Source organism: Stegostoma tigrinum, chromosome 43, assembly GCF_030684315.1.
Source record: "Stegostoma tigrinum isolate sSteTig4 chromosome 43, sSteTig4.hap1, whole genome shotgun sequence".
Classification (NCBI taxonomy): domain Eukaryota; kingdom Metazoa; phylum Chordata; class Chondrichthyes; order Orectolobiformes; family Stegostomatidae; genus Stegostoma; species Stegostoma tigrinum.
The window spans coordinates 10,729,949-10,746,202 of NC_081396.1; the positions used below are offsets into that span (position 1 = coordinate 10,729,949).

General features: G+C 41.2%; 1 protein-coding gene across 1 annotated transcript in view; it reads left to right on the forward strand.

Annotated features, from left to right (window-relative positions):
• Positions 1 to 15,405, forward strand: part of LOC125449049 (zinc finger protein Xfin-like) — a 99,449-nt gene extending 84,044 nt beyond the window's left edge. Inside the window, exons 11-14 of the mRNA XM_059641840.1 lie at positions 1,607 to 2,477; positions 3,565 to 4,521; positions 5,655 to 5,743; positions 13,496 to 15,405. Of these exons, the coding sequence (XP_059497823.1) occupies positions 1,607 to 2,477; positions 3,565 to 3,665 (972 nt within the window). The 3' untranslated portion in view covers positions 3,666 to 4,521; positions 5,655 to 5,743; positions 13,496 to 15,405. The remainder of the gene's footprint in view (positions 1 to 1,606; positions 2,478 to 3,564; positions 4,522 to 5,654; positions 5,744 to 13,495) is intronic.
• Positions 15,406 to 16,254: the final 849 nt, after the last annotated feature.

Genomic DNA, 16,254 nt, shown 5'->3' on the forward strand with positions numbered 1-16,254 from the left:
ATTCAAATTAAAATAAAATAAAACCTTGTAGCAAAAAATCCCAATTAGTCTGTGGTTAGAAAGGCATATGAGATGCTTGCCTTTTTTAGTTATTAACTAAAGGGTGCAGAAGAGGCTTACCAAGACGCTGCCTGGATTAGAAGGTATGACCTATAAGGAGAGGCTAGAAAAACACGGGTTGTTTTTCTCTTGAGTGGGATAGGCTGAGGAGGAGATTTGTTAGAAGTCCATAAAACTTTTGAGGTGCACAGATGGGTTTGACAATCAGAATCATTTTTTCTACAGTTGACATGTCTAATATTAGGGGGCATGCATTTAAGGTTACATGAACAAAGTTCAAAGGAGATGTGAGGGGCTAGTTTTTTTTTGCACAGAGTGGCAGGAGTTTAGGATACACTGCTAGGGGTGTTGGTGGAGGCAGATACAATAGGGGCATTGAAGAGACTTTCAGATAAGCACATGAATGTGCAAGGAATGGAGGGATATAGAACAAGGGCAGGCAGAAGGAATTCATTTCATCTGACATCATGTTCGGCACAACATCCTGGGCCAAAGGGCGCATTCCTGTTCTGTATAGTTCCATGTTCTATGTTAACCACACTAACCTATAACAAGTTTAAATTTCATAATGGTGGCTAGAATTCAAAATGCCTTCAGTGCCCATGAAGTGAATCAGCATGTGTGCTAAATTTGTGTGAAGGATTGCTGAAATCAGGTGCATTTTGTTGAAACCTGTCCAGTTTCATGCAATTCTGTGATTGGACAACATTTGCTGGATAATCCCAAGTGTGCCAGGAATTGGACTAACAACTGGTTTAAGATTGACAGTCAGGTTCACAGTGTGTATTTACAAGCTACATCTGTGTACCAGAAGCATAGGGCCCTGTTCTTTGTTGACAGAAAGAACATTTTTAAATGCATGTATTAGCCATTCGCTTGTTCATCTGCCCAGCACAGGCCCAGATGTGCCATCATCAACCCACCCAGTTTAAAAATTTAAACAAAGTCTCTCACAGTTGACTGGATAAGCTCAGGTTGCCTTCTTTGAGGCAGAGGCGACAAAGGATGATCTAGTAGAGATGTTTAAGATCATGAGGAGCATATTCAGGGTGAATAGCAGATGTTCCCATTAGTTGAAAGGTCAGTTACAAGGAGGCATAATCTTAAGCTGAAAGGCAAGTGGTTTAAAGGGGGTGTGAGGAAAAACCTTTTTATACAGAGGGTGGTGAAGGTCTGGAGTGCACTACCAGCAGGGTAGTTGAGGTGACAAACCTCACAACCTTTTAAAAATTACTTGATGATCCCTTTAAATGTCAAAACATTCAAGCGATGAGCCAAGTGCAGGAAGTGGCAGTAGTGTAGGTAGTTGATGGTATGTTTGAGTAAGTGCAGACTTCAAGGCTAGAAGGTCCTCTTCTTAATGTATGACTGCACTTTCATTCAGCATTAACTGGTGCAGTCTCCATGGCAACACATGATCCACAGTTCACTTACAACCAATCAGCACTCCTCTTTTTTTCTTTCCCCCTAGAATCAGTATTCTTGTAAAGTGTCCTGATCAGTGCTAAGCAATAAGCTGTAACAAAATGTGTCCTTTTCATTCCAGCAATTCTTGCACTCCCAGGTGACTGCGTATGAAGTGCATTGTGACTGCATTTGCCTCCCTTACACTTTCAAGATGTCGGAAGAGGACAATTTTCGGGAGCCACATACGTCCCAAGCCTTGAAGCTGAGAGTTGCCGGGCCAGAGAAGTTGGAGCCAAGGCAGACCAGTGAGAAGCCATACCCGTGCTCACTGTGCGACTGTGCCTTCAGCCGTTTGTCCAACCTCAACATACACATGCGCAGTCACACCGGCCAGCAGCCTTACAAGTGCAGTGACTGCGGCAAGGGCTTTAACTACCCATCAGAGCTTGAGACCCACCGGCGCAGCCACACCGGCGAGAGACTCTTCAGCTGCCTGGTGTGTGGCAAACGCTTCACTCGCAGCTCCCATCTACTAACCCACCGGCCGGTGCATACCGGCGAGCGGCCCTTCACCTGCTCAGTGTGCGGCAAGGGCTTCACCCAGTCGTCCCACCTCCTGACGCACCGGCACATCCACACCGGCGAGCGGCCCTTCCGCTGTGCCATCTGCGGCAAGGGCTTCACGCAGATGTCCAACCAGTTGCGGCACCAGCGGGTGCATGCCGGCGAACGGCCCTTTCTCTGCTCGCTTTGTGGCCGGACCTTCACGCAGTCCTCCACCCTGCTGCGGCACCAACGCACCCACACTGGCGAGCGGCCCTTCCCCTGCCCAGTCTGCGGCAAGGGCTTCACCCGCAGCTCTCACCTGCTCACCCACCAGCGGGTGCACACCAGTGAGCGGGCAGCCCCGCGGGGGACTGGGAGCCCGGTCAGGACAGGCTGGGAAAGGGGCCCCAGCATCAGCTGGGAGGACTGGCACGGGAGCAGGCTGTGCCCGGGGGCACCAGCAGGTGAGCCTGGGGCACACTGGCAGAGGGAGCGGTGGGCATGGGGACACTGAGGGATACCCCGTGGCATGGCAGCAATATCAGGAGGCTCTGCTGCTCGTAGAGCTGTGTAGAGCAGGCAGTGATGGCACTTTGGGGCACCAAGAAAAATTAGCAGCCGGGAAAATAGGGTAGGACTATTCTGGGACCTGAGCAAAGAGGCTTAAAACCAGCTCACACCCTTTCTCCCCATCTCACCAACACCTCACAAGTCTTATCCACTCAACAAGGCCCTGTGCCTGCTTTTCATCCTTTGGAGCCTGTACAAATCAGTGTTCAGAGTCCATTCTCCACAGAGAAATACAAACATTAACTCTGTGTTGCTGCAGGCTTTGGGTATGTGGCATGTAAAATACTGGGAAGCTCCATCACTGGTGGGTGGGCTGGCAGTTTTCCCTGTCTACCTTGTGCCAGCATTCAGCCTTTTCATTGAAAACAAAATTATTTATGGCCAACAGTCTGAAAGAAACCCACAGGATGCTGGAGAAATTCAGCAGGCCTGGAAGCGTCCTTGTGGAGTGAGAGAGAGTTAAGTGTTTCCAGACTGGAAGTTCTGAAGAAGGGTCCCTGGTCTTGAAACATTAACTCCACTTCTCTTTGCAAAGACGCTGCTAGACCTGCTAAGTTGAGAGCCCTAGAGGTCTACAGCACAGAAAATGCCTTTCAGGCAAAATGTCTGCACCAGTCAAGAACAGCCACCTCATTATTCTACTTTCTCCAGCATCTTCCATGTTTGACTCAGCGACATTATCTTTCCCTTGCGTTCTCTTGATCCTGAAAGTAAACTGGGTTTAAATATTTAACTCTAAATGGGACTTCCACAATTTCGCAAACTTTGGTGTCCACACACAATTTGATACTTGACTGGGATGTGGCTATCACTGGCTGGGCCAGCATTTGTTGCCCATCTCCAGTTGCCGTTGAGAAGGTGGTTGGGAGTTGCTGCCTTGAACTGCTGCAGTTTGGGCATAATGTTACTTACAATGCTATCAGGGTGGTTGCTCCAAGATTTCGACCTGGCAACACTGAGCGAATAGTGAATTTTTTCCAGGTCAGGATGGTGCGTGGCTCAAAGGAGAATTGCAGATGGTGCGGTGCTCCCATAATCTGTTGCCCTTGTCTTCCTCGATGGTGGGGATCGACGATTTGTGAGGTGCTCTGGGAGGAGGCTTGGTGAGTTGTATTATGAAGATGCTACGCACTGCTCCTCATTGCCATTCTAGATATCTGTAATCTTGCAACTTTTGGCCTATTTGCCACCTCCCTGAAAGCAGCTGTTGCCTCTATCTGCACCCATGGCCTGTTCTTCCATAATTGTAAGTAACTCAAAGCTATCATCCTGGAATCTGTTCTTTGAACAAAATTCTGGTCCTGGGTCTTAAATTTCAGCTTGGATATCATCTTCAGTGCAGTCACCTCTTGTTCATTGCAATGTTCTTCGTGTGGCATGGAACCCATTCCTACCAGAGATGGCAAAAAATTTTGAATGGCCATCGCAGTATCATGCACTGCATTCAGACAGAGAACGTGTTAAACACCTCTGAAATGTCAGAGAAATCTGGTACACCCTTTTTCCTGAAGGTCGATCATCCCTATTGAATGAGGAGCCCCACTGACTAGCAGGACAGCCAATTAGGGAGAGCCTGTTTGACGCAAATTAACTTGAACATGCTCTCATACTAACATCAGCTCCTTCAGAAACACAGATTGGCAACGAAACAAAGCTAGCACGGACTCTGTGAATCATTGCTACTCACCAGGCAGCCACTTCTGCCAGTACTGTAAATGTGAAAGTGAACTGAATAAAATTTGCAAATAGCAATCGTCAAGTTGTTTGCAAGTCTTTTGGACGAGGAATTCAATTTGGAGACAGTGCTGCACGATCGCACGGCATAATATCTTTTGGCTGTGAAGCTGATGGTCAGAGAACTTGACCTTCCCACCTCTCCAACTGCCACCCTGGAGGCAATAAAATCGGCACAGGACCCAAGGTCGGGAAGGACAGTAAGTAAGTTTGCAGATGATGCAAAAATCGGCTAGATATTAGTGAGGCAGAATTCACTTTCAGGAGGATGTAAACAGATTAGTTAGATCAGAGGCAGATGGAATTTAAACCTGATAACTGAGGTGACATGCTTTGGAATAAGAAAGAAGACAAGGACATACTCAATGGGTACTAGTGGGGGACTGTTGGCATTGTGGTGTTGTAAAGGGTCCAAGCTAATGCTCTGGGATGTGGATTCAAATCTCATCACAGTGGCTGCTGGGAGTTTAAAATCAGTTAGCATCATGTGGAAACTGATGATGGTTAAAGGTAAATTAGACAAAGGTCAAACGACTCAAAACGACAGAAGCCAGAAACGTGTATGGAATATGGGAGAGTGAATTTAAAAGGAAGATTCGGAGAGCTGAAAGGAGATAAGAAAGTATACTGGCGAGCAAAATGAAGTAACATCCTCTGTTTATATACAGGTACTTTAGGGGGAAAGAGGGGAAAAAAAAGAGTAGGACCAATTAAAGACCACTGTGGTAATTTGAGCTAACCAACTGAACATCAAAACCATAATTTTTTTTAGCAAACTTATCTAAAGTGTTTGTTGTAGGTGATACAACAGTGTATGAACTGGCATGAGAAGCAACTTTGCACAACAGAATTAACATCTCTAGCAAAGTTTTCAAAAATGATAGCATTTTCTTAAAATATTTTGCAGATGTTACTAAACTACCTAACTTGGTATGTTAAGCAATTTGCATATTAGATTAGATTAGATTAGATTCCTTAAAGTGTGGAAACAGGCCCTTTGGCCCAAGAAGTCCACACTGCCCCTTGCAGCATTCCACCCATATAACCCACATACACGCCTAAACACTATGGCCAATCCACCTAGCCTGCACATCTCCGGACTGTTGGAGAAAACTGGAGGAAACCCATGCAGACATGGGGAGAATATGCAAATTCCACACAGACAGTTACCCAAGGCTGGAATCGAACCCAGGTCCCTGATGCTGTGAGGGTGCAGTGCTAACCACTGTGCCGCCCTAATTGTTTTTTTTTAAAGCTTGTTTTTCTTTGTTGAATTTTAGATGGTCTTAGATTAATGTTAGAATATTTCTATACACTTTAACATTTGCCTATTTTAGCATCCCAGTCAGCATGAGAAGGTACTGAGAGGCAGTGGTACTGCCACTGGACCATTCTTGGAACATGGCCTTGAGTTCCACGATGACAGGTAGTAAAGCTTAATTCAATAAAAGTCTAGCCTGATGAAAACCTTTAGTTGCTGTTAATTGTCATGTTTGTTGTGAAATAAATTATCCATTATCATTCTTTAGAGAAAAAAAAAGTGACATATTTATCTGGTCTGGCATACATATTAAAATCAACATTTTTAGCAAATGTCTCCAAATTTTTGCTATATAAAATCGTAGATGATACGACGCTGCATAATCAGTGAGAAACCCAGACAGACTCAGGGAGAACATGCAAACTCCACACAGAGTCGTCCAAGGCTGGAATCAAACCTGGGTCCCTGGTGTTGTGAGGCAGCAGTGCTAGTCACTGTGCTGCCCAGACCCATTAAAAAAAAACATTTGTAGCCAGATTATCCAAAATGTTTGCATATACTTACAATCTATTGTCAATGTTAGAAAACTGCATAACTCAGTCAGATAACCACCTTTGCACATTAGAATTAACATTTCTAGCAAAGTTCTCCAAAATGCTGGCATATTCTTAAAATCAGTTGTGGTTGTTATTTAACTGCATAACTTGGTGACACATGCATAGCTGCAATTTAAAACTAACATTGATTGCAATGTTGCTCAAAATGCTTGCACATTCTTTCAAACTGTTGTAGACAAAACTGCATAACTCAGTACAAAAAATACCACTGCAGATTTAAACCAACGTTTCTATCAAAGTTTTCGAATATGCTGGCATATTCATCAAATCTGTTGTAGATGCTGCTAAAGTGCACAATGCGATTGGAGAAAAATGTTTGCACTGCTCAGCAGTTAGCACTGTTGCCTCACAGTGCCAGGGTCCCGGGTTCAATTGCAGCCTTGGGTGACTGTGTGGAGTTTGCACATTCTCTGTGTCAATGTGTGTTTCTTCTGGGTGCTCCAGTTTCCCGCCACAGTGCAAGGAATTGCAGATGAGGTTGATTGGCCATACTAAATTGCCCATAGTATCCAGGGATTAGGTTAGGTTAGGTGGATTAGCTAGGGGAAATGCAGAGTTACAGGGACACAGGGGAGTGGGTCTGGGTGGGATACTCTTCAGAGAGCCGGTGAACTCTTCTTGGGCTGAATGGCCTATTACCATACTTTGGGATTCAGTGGATTTCTTGCAATGTTCTCCAAAGTGCTGGCATATTCTTACAATTTGTTGTAGACATCACTTAACTGCAAAACTCAGTGTGATAAACGCTGTGGCACATTAAAATCATAATTTATAGCAAAGTTCCTGAAAATGGTGGCATATACGTACAATCCATTGTATATGTTTGTAAATTGCATAAATCAGTTATATAAGCACCGTTTCACTTAACACAACCGTTTGCAGCCAGGTTATCCAAAATGCTTGGATATTCTTACAAAGTGTTGTAGACATTAGTGAACTGCACAACACAGTGAGATAAGCACCTTTGTACATTAAAATCAACATTTCCAGCTAAGTTTTCCAAAATGCTGGTATATTAGTAAAAACTACCGTTAATGTTAGATAACTGCAAACCTTGTGAGATACATTAAAACTAACGTTTGTTAGCAACGTTATCCAAAATGCTTTCACATTCTCACAATCTGTTGTAGATGCTACAAAGATGCATAATTCGGTAAGGGAAACATTGCAGATTTAAATCCACATTTGTAACAAAGTTCTCAAAACTGCTGGCATGCTCTTAAAATCTGTTGTGGATGTAGATGAAGTGCAGAACATGGTTAGCTAAGAACATTTGCACATTAAAATCAAGCTTTCTAGCAAAAGATCTCGGAAGTGATGGCATGTTCACACAATCTGTTGTAGATGATACTAAACTGCAAAACTCGGCGAGGTAAGCACCCTGGCATATGAAAATCAACATTTCCAGCAAAGCTATGCAAAGTGCTGGCGCATTCTTGAAATCTGTTCTACATGTTGCAATACTGCATAACTCAGTGAGATAAACACATTTGCGGATTTAAAGTAACATTTCTAGCAAAGTTCTCCAAAGAGATGCCATATTCTTAATATCTGCAGTCGGTGTTTCTAACCTGCATAACTCTGAGATAAGAACATTCACACATTCAAACAAACATTTCTGGCAAAGACCTCCAAAGTGCTGGCATACCTTTACATTCTTAAAATCAGTTGTAGCAGCTACAAAACTGTATAACTCGGTGAGATAACTGCTTAATCAATAGTTCCAACAAAGTTCTCCAAAGTGCTGGCATATTCATGAAATCTGTTCTAGCTGTTATTTCACTGCACACCTCAGTGAGAAAAGCACCGTTGCACATTAAAATGAACACTTCTGGGAATGTTGTCTAAAATGCTGGCATATTTTTACAATCTGTTGTGGATGCTGCAAATCTGCATGAATTGAAGCATCTATGCACGATAGATTCAACATTTGGGCGAAGTTCTGCAACATTCTTTCGATCACCTTCTACAAAGTGCAGGCATATTCCTAAAATCTGTTAGAGATGTTGATAAATGTGGCTGACTGAGATTAGCACTGTGGAATAGTAATATTAAGATTTCTAGAAAAGTTCCCAAAAATGATAGCATCTATGTAGAGTCTGTTGTAGATGTTAGCAAATTACTTATCTCGGTGAGATAAGCACCATTTCACATTAAAAGAATCAATTGTAGCCAGGCTCTTGAACTGGCTTGCATCTACTTCCAATCTATTGTAGATGTTAGAAAACTGCATACCTCAGTGAACTATGTGCCTTTGCACATTACAATCAGCATTTCTAGCAGACTTCTCCAAACCGCAGGCATATTCTTAAAGTCTCTTGTTGTTGTTACTTAACTGCATAATTTGGTGAGATATGCACATCTGCATTAAACTAATATATAGCAACGTTATCCAAAATGCTGTCACATCCTTCCAAGCTGTTGTGCATTTTACAAAACTGCACAACTCGGTGGAAAATCACCATTGCAGATTTAAATCAATATTTTTATCAAAGTTTTCAAAAATGCCGGCATGATCTTAAAATCTATCATAGATAAGCTAAAGTGCACAAGGTAGTTGGGGAAAAGCATTTCCACTTCAAAATCAATATTTCCAGCAAAGGTCTCAAAGTGCTGGCATGTTTACAGCCCGTTTTAGATGTTAGCAAACTGCATAATTCAGTGAGATAAGCAGCTTTGCCATTGAAATCAGCATTTCTAGCAATGTTCTCCAAATACTGGCATGTTCTTAAAATCCGATGTGGTAATAACGACTGCATAACTCGGTGTGTTAGCACCTTTGTACAGTAAAATGATCGTTTTCAGCAAAGTTCTTCAAAGTACTGTCAGGTTCTTAACATCTGTTGTAGATGTTACTAAATTGCAAAACTTGGTGAGGAATGCACATTCACCATTATAACAAACATTTGTCGCAATGCTATCTGAAATGATTGCATATTCTTACATTCTGTAGCAGTGAGATAAAGACATCTGCACATTAAAAGCAACATTTCCAACAAAGTTCTCCAAAGTGCTTGCATATTCTTAATGACTGTTGTACATGTTACTAAAATGCATAAATCAGAAGGATAACACCTCTGCATATTAAAATTAATACTTGCAGCAATGTTGTTAAAAGTGCTGGCATACTCTTACTATCTGTTGTAGATGTTAGTAATTCATAACTCCGTGTGTACAGTGAAATTACCATATTCTTACTATCCATACTACACGTTACTATACAGCTCTGTGAGATAGCAACTTTGCGCATTAAAGCTAACATTTGTCGAAAAATTATCCAAAATTCTTGCATATTTTTTCAACCTATTGTAGATGCTAGTAAACTGCATAACTCTGAGATTACCCCCGTTGCACATTAAAATCAACATTTCCAGCAAAGTTCTCCAAAGTGCCAGCATACTGCTACAAAAATGCTTGATTCGGTGAGATCAGCATCTTTTCATATTGAAATCAACATTTCTAGCAAGGTTCGCCAAACCGCTGGCATATTCCTAATGACCATTGCACATATTACTAGGTGCAAAAGTCAGTGACATAAACAACTTACACATGAATATCAACATTTGTAGCAAAGTTCTTCGAAGTGCTGACATATTCTTAATGTCTGTAGCACATATGTCTGAATTGCTTAACTTGGTTAGATAAGCAATGTTGCACATTAAAACCAACATTTGTAGAAGAGTTGACCAAAATGTTTGTATATTCTTTCAACCTATTGTGGATGCTAGTAAACTGCATAACTCAGTAAGATAAATGAATGTCAGATTTTCAGAAAATTGCAGGAAATGTAGTTTTCTTATCTTACTGAGATTTGCATTTTAGTAGGATCTACATCAGAATTTAAGTTGTTTAACTGAATTGTATACTTTGCTGCTCAAAGTTGTTTAGCTCACTGAGATATGCACTTAAGCAGCATCTGCATCAGGTTTTAAATAGATTAGATTTCCTACAGTGTGGAAACAGGCCCTTCGGCCAACAAGTCCACACCACCCTTTAGAGTATCCCACCCAGACCCATCCCCCTATAACCCACACACCCCTGAACACTACGGGCAATTTAGCATGGCCAATCCACCTAGCCCACACATCTTTGGTCTGTGGGAGGAAACTGGAGCACCCAGAGGAAACCCACGCAGACACAGAGAGAATGTGCAAACTCCGCACAGACAGTTGCCCAAAGCTGGAATCGAACCCGGTCCCTGGCACTGTGACCCACCGTGCCACCCTATAATATATAGTAGTAATATATAATAGATTATAGTATTGTTTGAATTGAAGATTTGCATATATAGAGGAGTTTATCATACTGAGGTTGAGTTTCTCGTAATAAGTGTATCAGATTTCAAGATGTCTGATTGAATTGGAAGTTATAGTGTGCTGATCTGCTTATCTCAGTGAGGTATGGACTTCAGTATGGTCAACAGCAGATTTTAAGTTGTTTGATTGAATTTGAGATTCTGATGTGGCAATGTGCCTATATTAGTGAGAAATGCAACTCAGTATGATCTACATCAGAATTCAAGAACTGTGATTGAATTGGAATTTTTGATTTGCAAAGTTGCTCATCTCTCTGAGTTATACACTTCGGAATGATCTACATTAAATTTTAAGAAGTTTCCAACAATGTTGTCTTTGGCGTGCAAAGTTGCATAGCTCTCTGAGATATGCACTTTGGTAAGATCTAAATTAGATTTCAAAATGTTTCATTGAATTGGACGGTTTGATGTGCCAATCTGCTTATCTAACCAAGATATATACTTTAGTGTGATCTGCACCAGAATTTAAGAAAGTCGATTTAGTTGAAGATTTTGATGTGCCAAGTTGCTGAGATATGCACTTCACCATTGTCAACATCAGACTTTAAGTAGTTTGGTTGAATTTGAATTTTTGATGTGGCAGTCTGCATATATCAGTGAGATATGCACATCATTATGATCTAAATTAGGAGTATGATGGGGTTGGAGGCTTTTATGTACCAATCTGCTTATTGCATCCATAGAGATAGTAGGAGATGCTGGTGAATCTGAGATAACATGGTGTGAAGCTGGATGAACACAGCAGACCAAGTAGCATCAGAAGAGCAGGAATGTTTGACATTTTGGGTCGGGACCCTTCTTCAGAAATGTGGAGGGGAAGGGGATTCTGAAATAAATAGGGTGACTGGGGGGAGGCGGATAGAAGATGGATAAGAGAGACTATCAGGTGAGAGGAGACAGACAGGTCAAAGAGGTGGGGTTAGAACCAATGCTTCCCAGCACAAAATTGCTCCTCCCCCGACCACATCCCAAAACCAGCCCAGCTAGTCCCCGTCTCCCTAACCATTCCTCCCACCTCAAGCCCCACCGCCATCTCCTACCCACTAACCTCATCCTGCCTCCTTGACCTGTCCGTCCTCCCTGGACTGACCTATCCCTCCCTACCTTCCCACCTACATTCACCTTCACTGGCTCTAACCCCACCTCTTTGACCTGTGTGTCTCCTCTCACCCTATCTTCTCCTTTATCCATCTTCTATCTGCCTCCCCCATCTCCCTATTTATTTCAGAATCCCCTTCCCCTCCCCCATTTCTGAAGAAGGGTCCCAACCCGAAACGTCAAACTTTCTTGTTCCTCTGATGCTGCTTGGCCTGCTGTGTTCATCCAGCTCTACACCTTGTTATATTAGTATAATCCATACCAGCTTTTAAGAAGTTTGGTAGAAATGTAAATTTGGTTTGCCAAGGTGCTTATCTCACTGAGGTTGTGCACTTTTGCATGAAACATATCAGATTTCAAAGAAGTCTCATTGAAATGCAGATTTTGATGTGCCTATCTGCTTATCCAAGTGGGATATGCAATGTCATATGATCTAGATTAGATTTTAAACTGTGATTCAAATTATTCCTTTGGATGTGCAATGATGCTTATCTCACTGGGATGTGCACTTTACTATAATATGCATTGGAATGTAGGAATTGTGATTGAATGAGTTATTTTGATGTTGAAGTTTGCTTAGCCCACTGAGATATCCACTTTAGTAGCATGTGCTTAATGCTGAAAGTAATTTGGTGGAAATGGATACTTTGATGTGCTAAGGTGCTTACCCCTCGCTGACGTATCTATTTCACTATGGTCAACATCAGATTTTAAGTGGTTTGACTGAATTTGAGATTTTGATGTGGCAATGTGCTTTTCTCTGTGAGATATGCATTTCAGTCAGATTTCAACAAGTGTGATTGAATTGGAGATTTTGAATTGCCAACCTGCTCACTTCAGGGAGATATGCAGTTTAGTGTGGTGTATGTTCGATTTTAAGTTTCCAGATATGTTGTTTTTGATGTGCAAGGCTGCTTATATCTCTGAGATATGCACTTTAATATGATTAACATTACATTTTAATAAGTTACCAAAGAATGTGTTTCTTGATGTGCAATGTTGCTTATCTTGCTGATATATGCATATTAGCATAATTTGAATCAGAAATATATTGAATTGGACATTTTGATGTTCAGTGATGCTTGGCACACTGAAAAAAAATGTTTTTTAGTATAATAGTCAGAAATCACACAACACCGGGTTATAGTTCAATACTTTTATTTGAAAACACAAGCTTTCGGAGCCTGATTCCTTTTTCAGGTGTTAGTAACATGAGCATCAGAGTTAAGACATTTGATTGAGTTGGAGATTTTGATGTGCCAGTGTGCGTATCTAATGGAGAAATGTACTTTAGTATGATCTACATCAGACTTTAAGAAACTTGATTGAACTGGAGACTTTGCTGTGCTAATGTACTTTCCTCACTGAGATGTGCACTTCATTATGATCTGAATTAGATTTCAAGAAGTGTGATTGAATTGGAGGTTTTGACGTGGCAGCCTGCTTATCTCCATGGTATATGAACTTTAGTATGAGCTACATTAGATTTTAAGAAGTCTGCAAGAAATGTGGTATCTGATGTTCAATGTTACCTATCTCACCGAGATTTGCACTTTAGTATGAACTACATCAGATTTCAAGAAGTCTGATTGAAATGGAAGTTTCAATGTGCCAATCTGTATATTTCACTGAGATATGCACTTTATTATGATCAACATTAAATTTTAAGAAGTCTGATTCAATTTGTTATTTTGATGTGCAACGTGGCTTTATCTCACTAATATATGCACTTAAATAGCATAAGACTCTCTGCTCACTGTTGGAAATGTAAATTTCAATGTGCCAGGATGCTTACCTCACTGAAATATGCACTTTAGTATGGTCAACATCAGATTTTAAGTAGTCTGATTGAATTGGGATTTTGATGTTCTGATCTTCTTATTTCAGTGAGATGTGCACTTCAGCATGGTCAACATCAGATTTCAAGATCTTCCTACCTACTAACCTCATCCCACCTCCTTGACCTGTCCGTCTTCCCTGGACTGACCTATCCCCTCCCTACCTCCCCATCTATACTCTCCTCTCCACCTATCTTCTTTTCTCTCCATCTTCGATCCCCCTCCCCCTCTCTCCCTATTTATTCCAGAACCCTCACCCCATCCCCCTCTCTGATGAAGGGTCTAGGCCCGAAGCGTCAGCTTTTGTGCTCCTGAGATGCTGCTGGGCCTGCTGTGTTCATCCAGCCTCACATTTCATTATCAGATTTCAAGAAGTGGGATTGAACTATTTTGATTTGCAAAATTGATCATTTCTCTGAGTGAGATATGCACTATAGAATGATCTATGTTATACTTTAAGAAGTTTCTAGAAATGTTGTTTTTTTGGTGTGCAAAGTTGCTTATATCTCCGAGATAATTTAGTGTGACGTAAATCAGATTTCAAGATGTTTGGTTGAATTGCCGGTTATGATATGCCGAGATATGTACTTTTGTATGATTTGCAACAGCATTTATGAAATTTGATCGAATTGGACATTCTACTGTTCAATGATGCTTATCTCACTGAGATATACTCTCTTGTAGCGTTCACATCAGATTTTAAGAAATTTAGTTGAGTTGGAGATTTTGATGTGCCAACGTGCTTAGCTCACTGAGTTATGCATTTCAGCATGATCCTGACCAGATTTCAAGATGTTTGATGGAACTAGGGATTTAGATGCGAGAAATGTGTTTTTAGTACTGCCCACATTCGATTTGAAGAATTTCAATGGACGGTGAGATTTTGATGTTCCAATGGGCTTATCTCACTGAGATATGCATTTTAGTCGCATCAGCATCAGATTTTAAGAAGTTTGAGTGACTGAGAGCTTTTGATGTTCCAATGTCCTTATCTTACAGAGATATGCACTTTAGTATGATCTGTATTAAATTTTAAGGAGTTTGGTTGAATTGAATGTTTTGCAGTTCAAAGTTGCTTATCTCACTGAGATTTACAGAGGGGAGGCAATGACATTGACGTATTATCACTGCACTGTTAATCCAGAGACCCAAGTAAATTTTTGGGGCAGCATGGTGGCTCAGTGGTTAGTACCGCTACCACACAGCACCAGGGATCCGGGTTCATTTCCACCGTCGGGCAACTGTCTGTGTGGAGATTGCACATTCTCTCCATGTCTGCATGGGTTTCCTCCCACAGTCCAAAGATGTGCAGGCTAGGTCAATTGGCCAAGTTAAATGTGCCAATGTGCACAAATCACTGAGGCTCATTTCAGTACCATCAGCATGAGACTTGAAGAAGTTTGATGACTGAGAGGTTTTGATGTTCCAGTGCACTTATCCCATTGCGATATGCACTGAAGTATGATCTACAACACATTCCAAGAAGGTTGATTGAATTGTATGTTTTGCTCTTCAAGTCTGCTTATTTGACTGAGATATGCATTTCAGTACCATCTGCTGCAGATTTTAAGAGTTTTAATAGACCTAGGGATTTTAATGTGCCAATGTGCTTATTTGAGCGAGATATGCATTTTAGTTCCAACAGCATCTGATTTGAACAAAGTTTGATGGACAGAAAGGTTTTGATGTTCAACTCTGCTTATCTCACTGAGATATGCACTTTAGTACTATCACCATCAGATTATAAGAGGCTTTTCACTGACAGGCTTTGATATTCTAAAGTCATTACATCAGTGAGATATGCACTTTAGTAACATCAGCACTAGATTTTAAGAAGTTGACAGTCTGAGAGATTTTGATGTTTCAGTGTGTTTATCCCAATGAAATATGCACTTTAGTACTGGGGTTAAAATTGCTTCAGAGATAGTAGGAACTGCAGATGCTGAAGAATCTGACATAACAAGGTGTAGAGCTGGATGAACACAGCAGGCCAAGCAGCATCAGAGGAGCAGGAAGGCTGACATTTTGGGCCTAGACCCTTCCCGAAATGTCAGCCTTCCTGCTCCTCTGATGCTGCTTGGCCTGCTGTGTTCATCCAGCTCTACATCTTATTATTCCTGCACTTTAGTACTATCCGCATGTGATTTGAAGACATTTAATGACTTTCAGATTTTGATGTTCCAATGTTCTTATCTCACTGAGATAATGCACTTTAGTACCATCAGCTTCAGATTATAAGAACTTTTACGGACCCAGAGATTTTGATTTTCAAATGTGCACATCTCGCTGAGACATGCTCTTTAGCAGAATTGCCATAGATTTTAAGACATTTTATGACTCAGAGATTTTAATGGTCCAGTGTGCTTATCCTACTAAGATATGCACTTTAGTTCCATCAGCATCTGATTTGAAGTCATTTGATGACTGTGAGGTTTTGATGTTCCAGTGTCCTTATCTCACTGAGATTAGCACATTTGTATGATCATAATCAGATTTTAAGATGTTTGAATGAATTGCAGTTCAAAATTGGTGGCTTACTGAGATATGTATTTCAATACCATCAGCAGCAGATTTAAGAAGTTTGAATGAATTAGGGATTTTAATGTGCTGATGTATTTATCTCAGAGAGATACGTTTTCAGTACAACCACCATCCAATTTGAAGATGTTTGATGTACTTAGGTGTGTTGATGCACTAATGTGCTTACCTCACGGAGATATGCACTTTAGTACCATCATTATCAGATTTTAAGAGGTTTGAGTGATTGAGAAATTTTGATGTTCTGGTGCGCTTATCCCAGTGAGATAT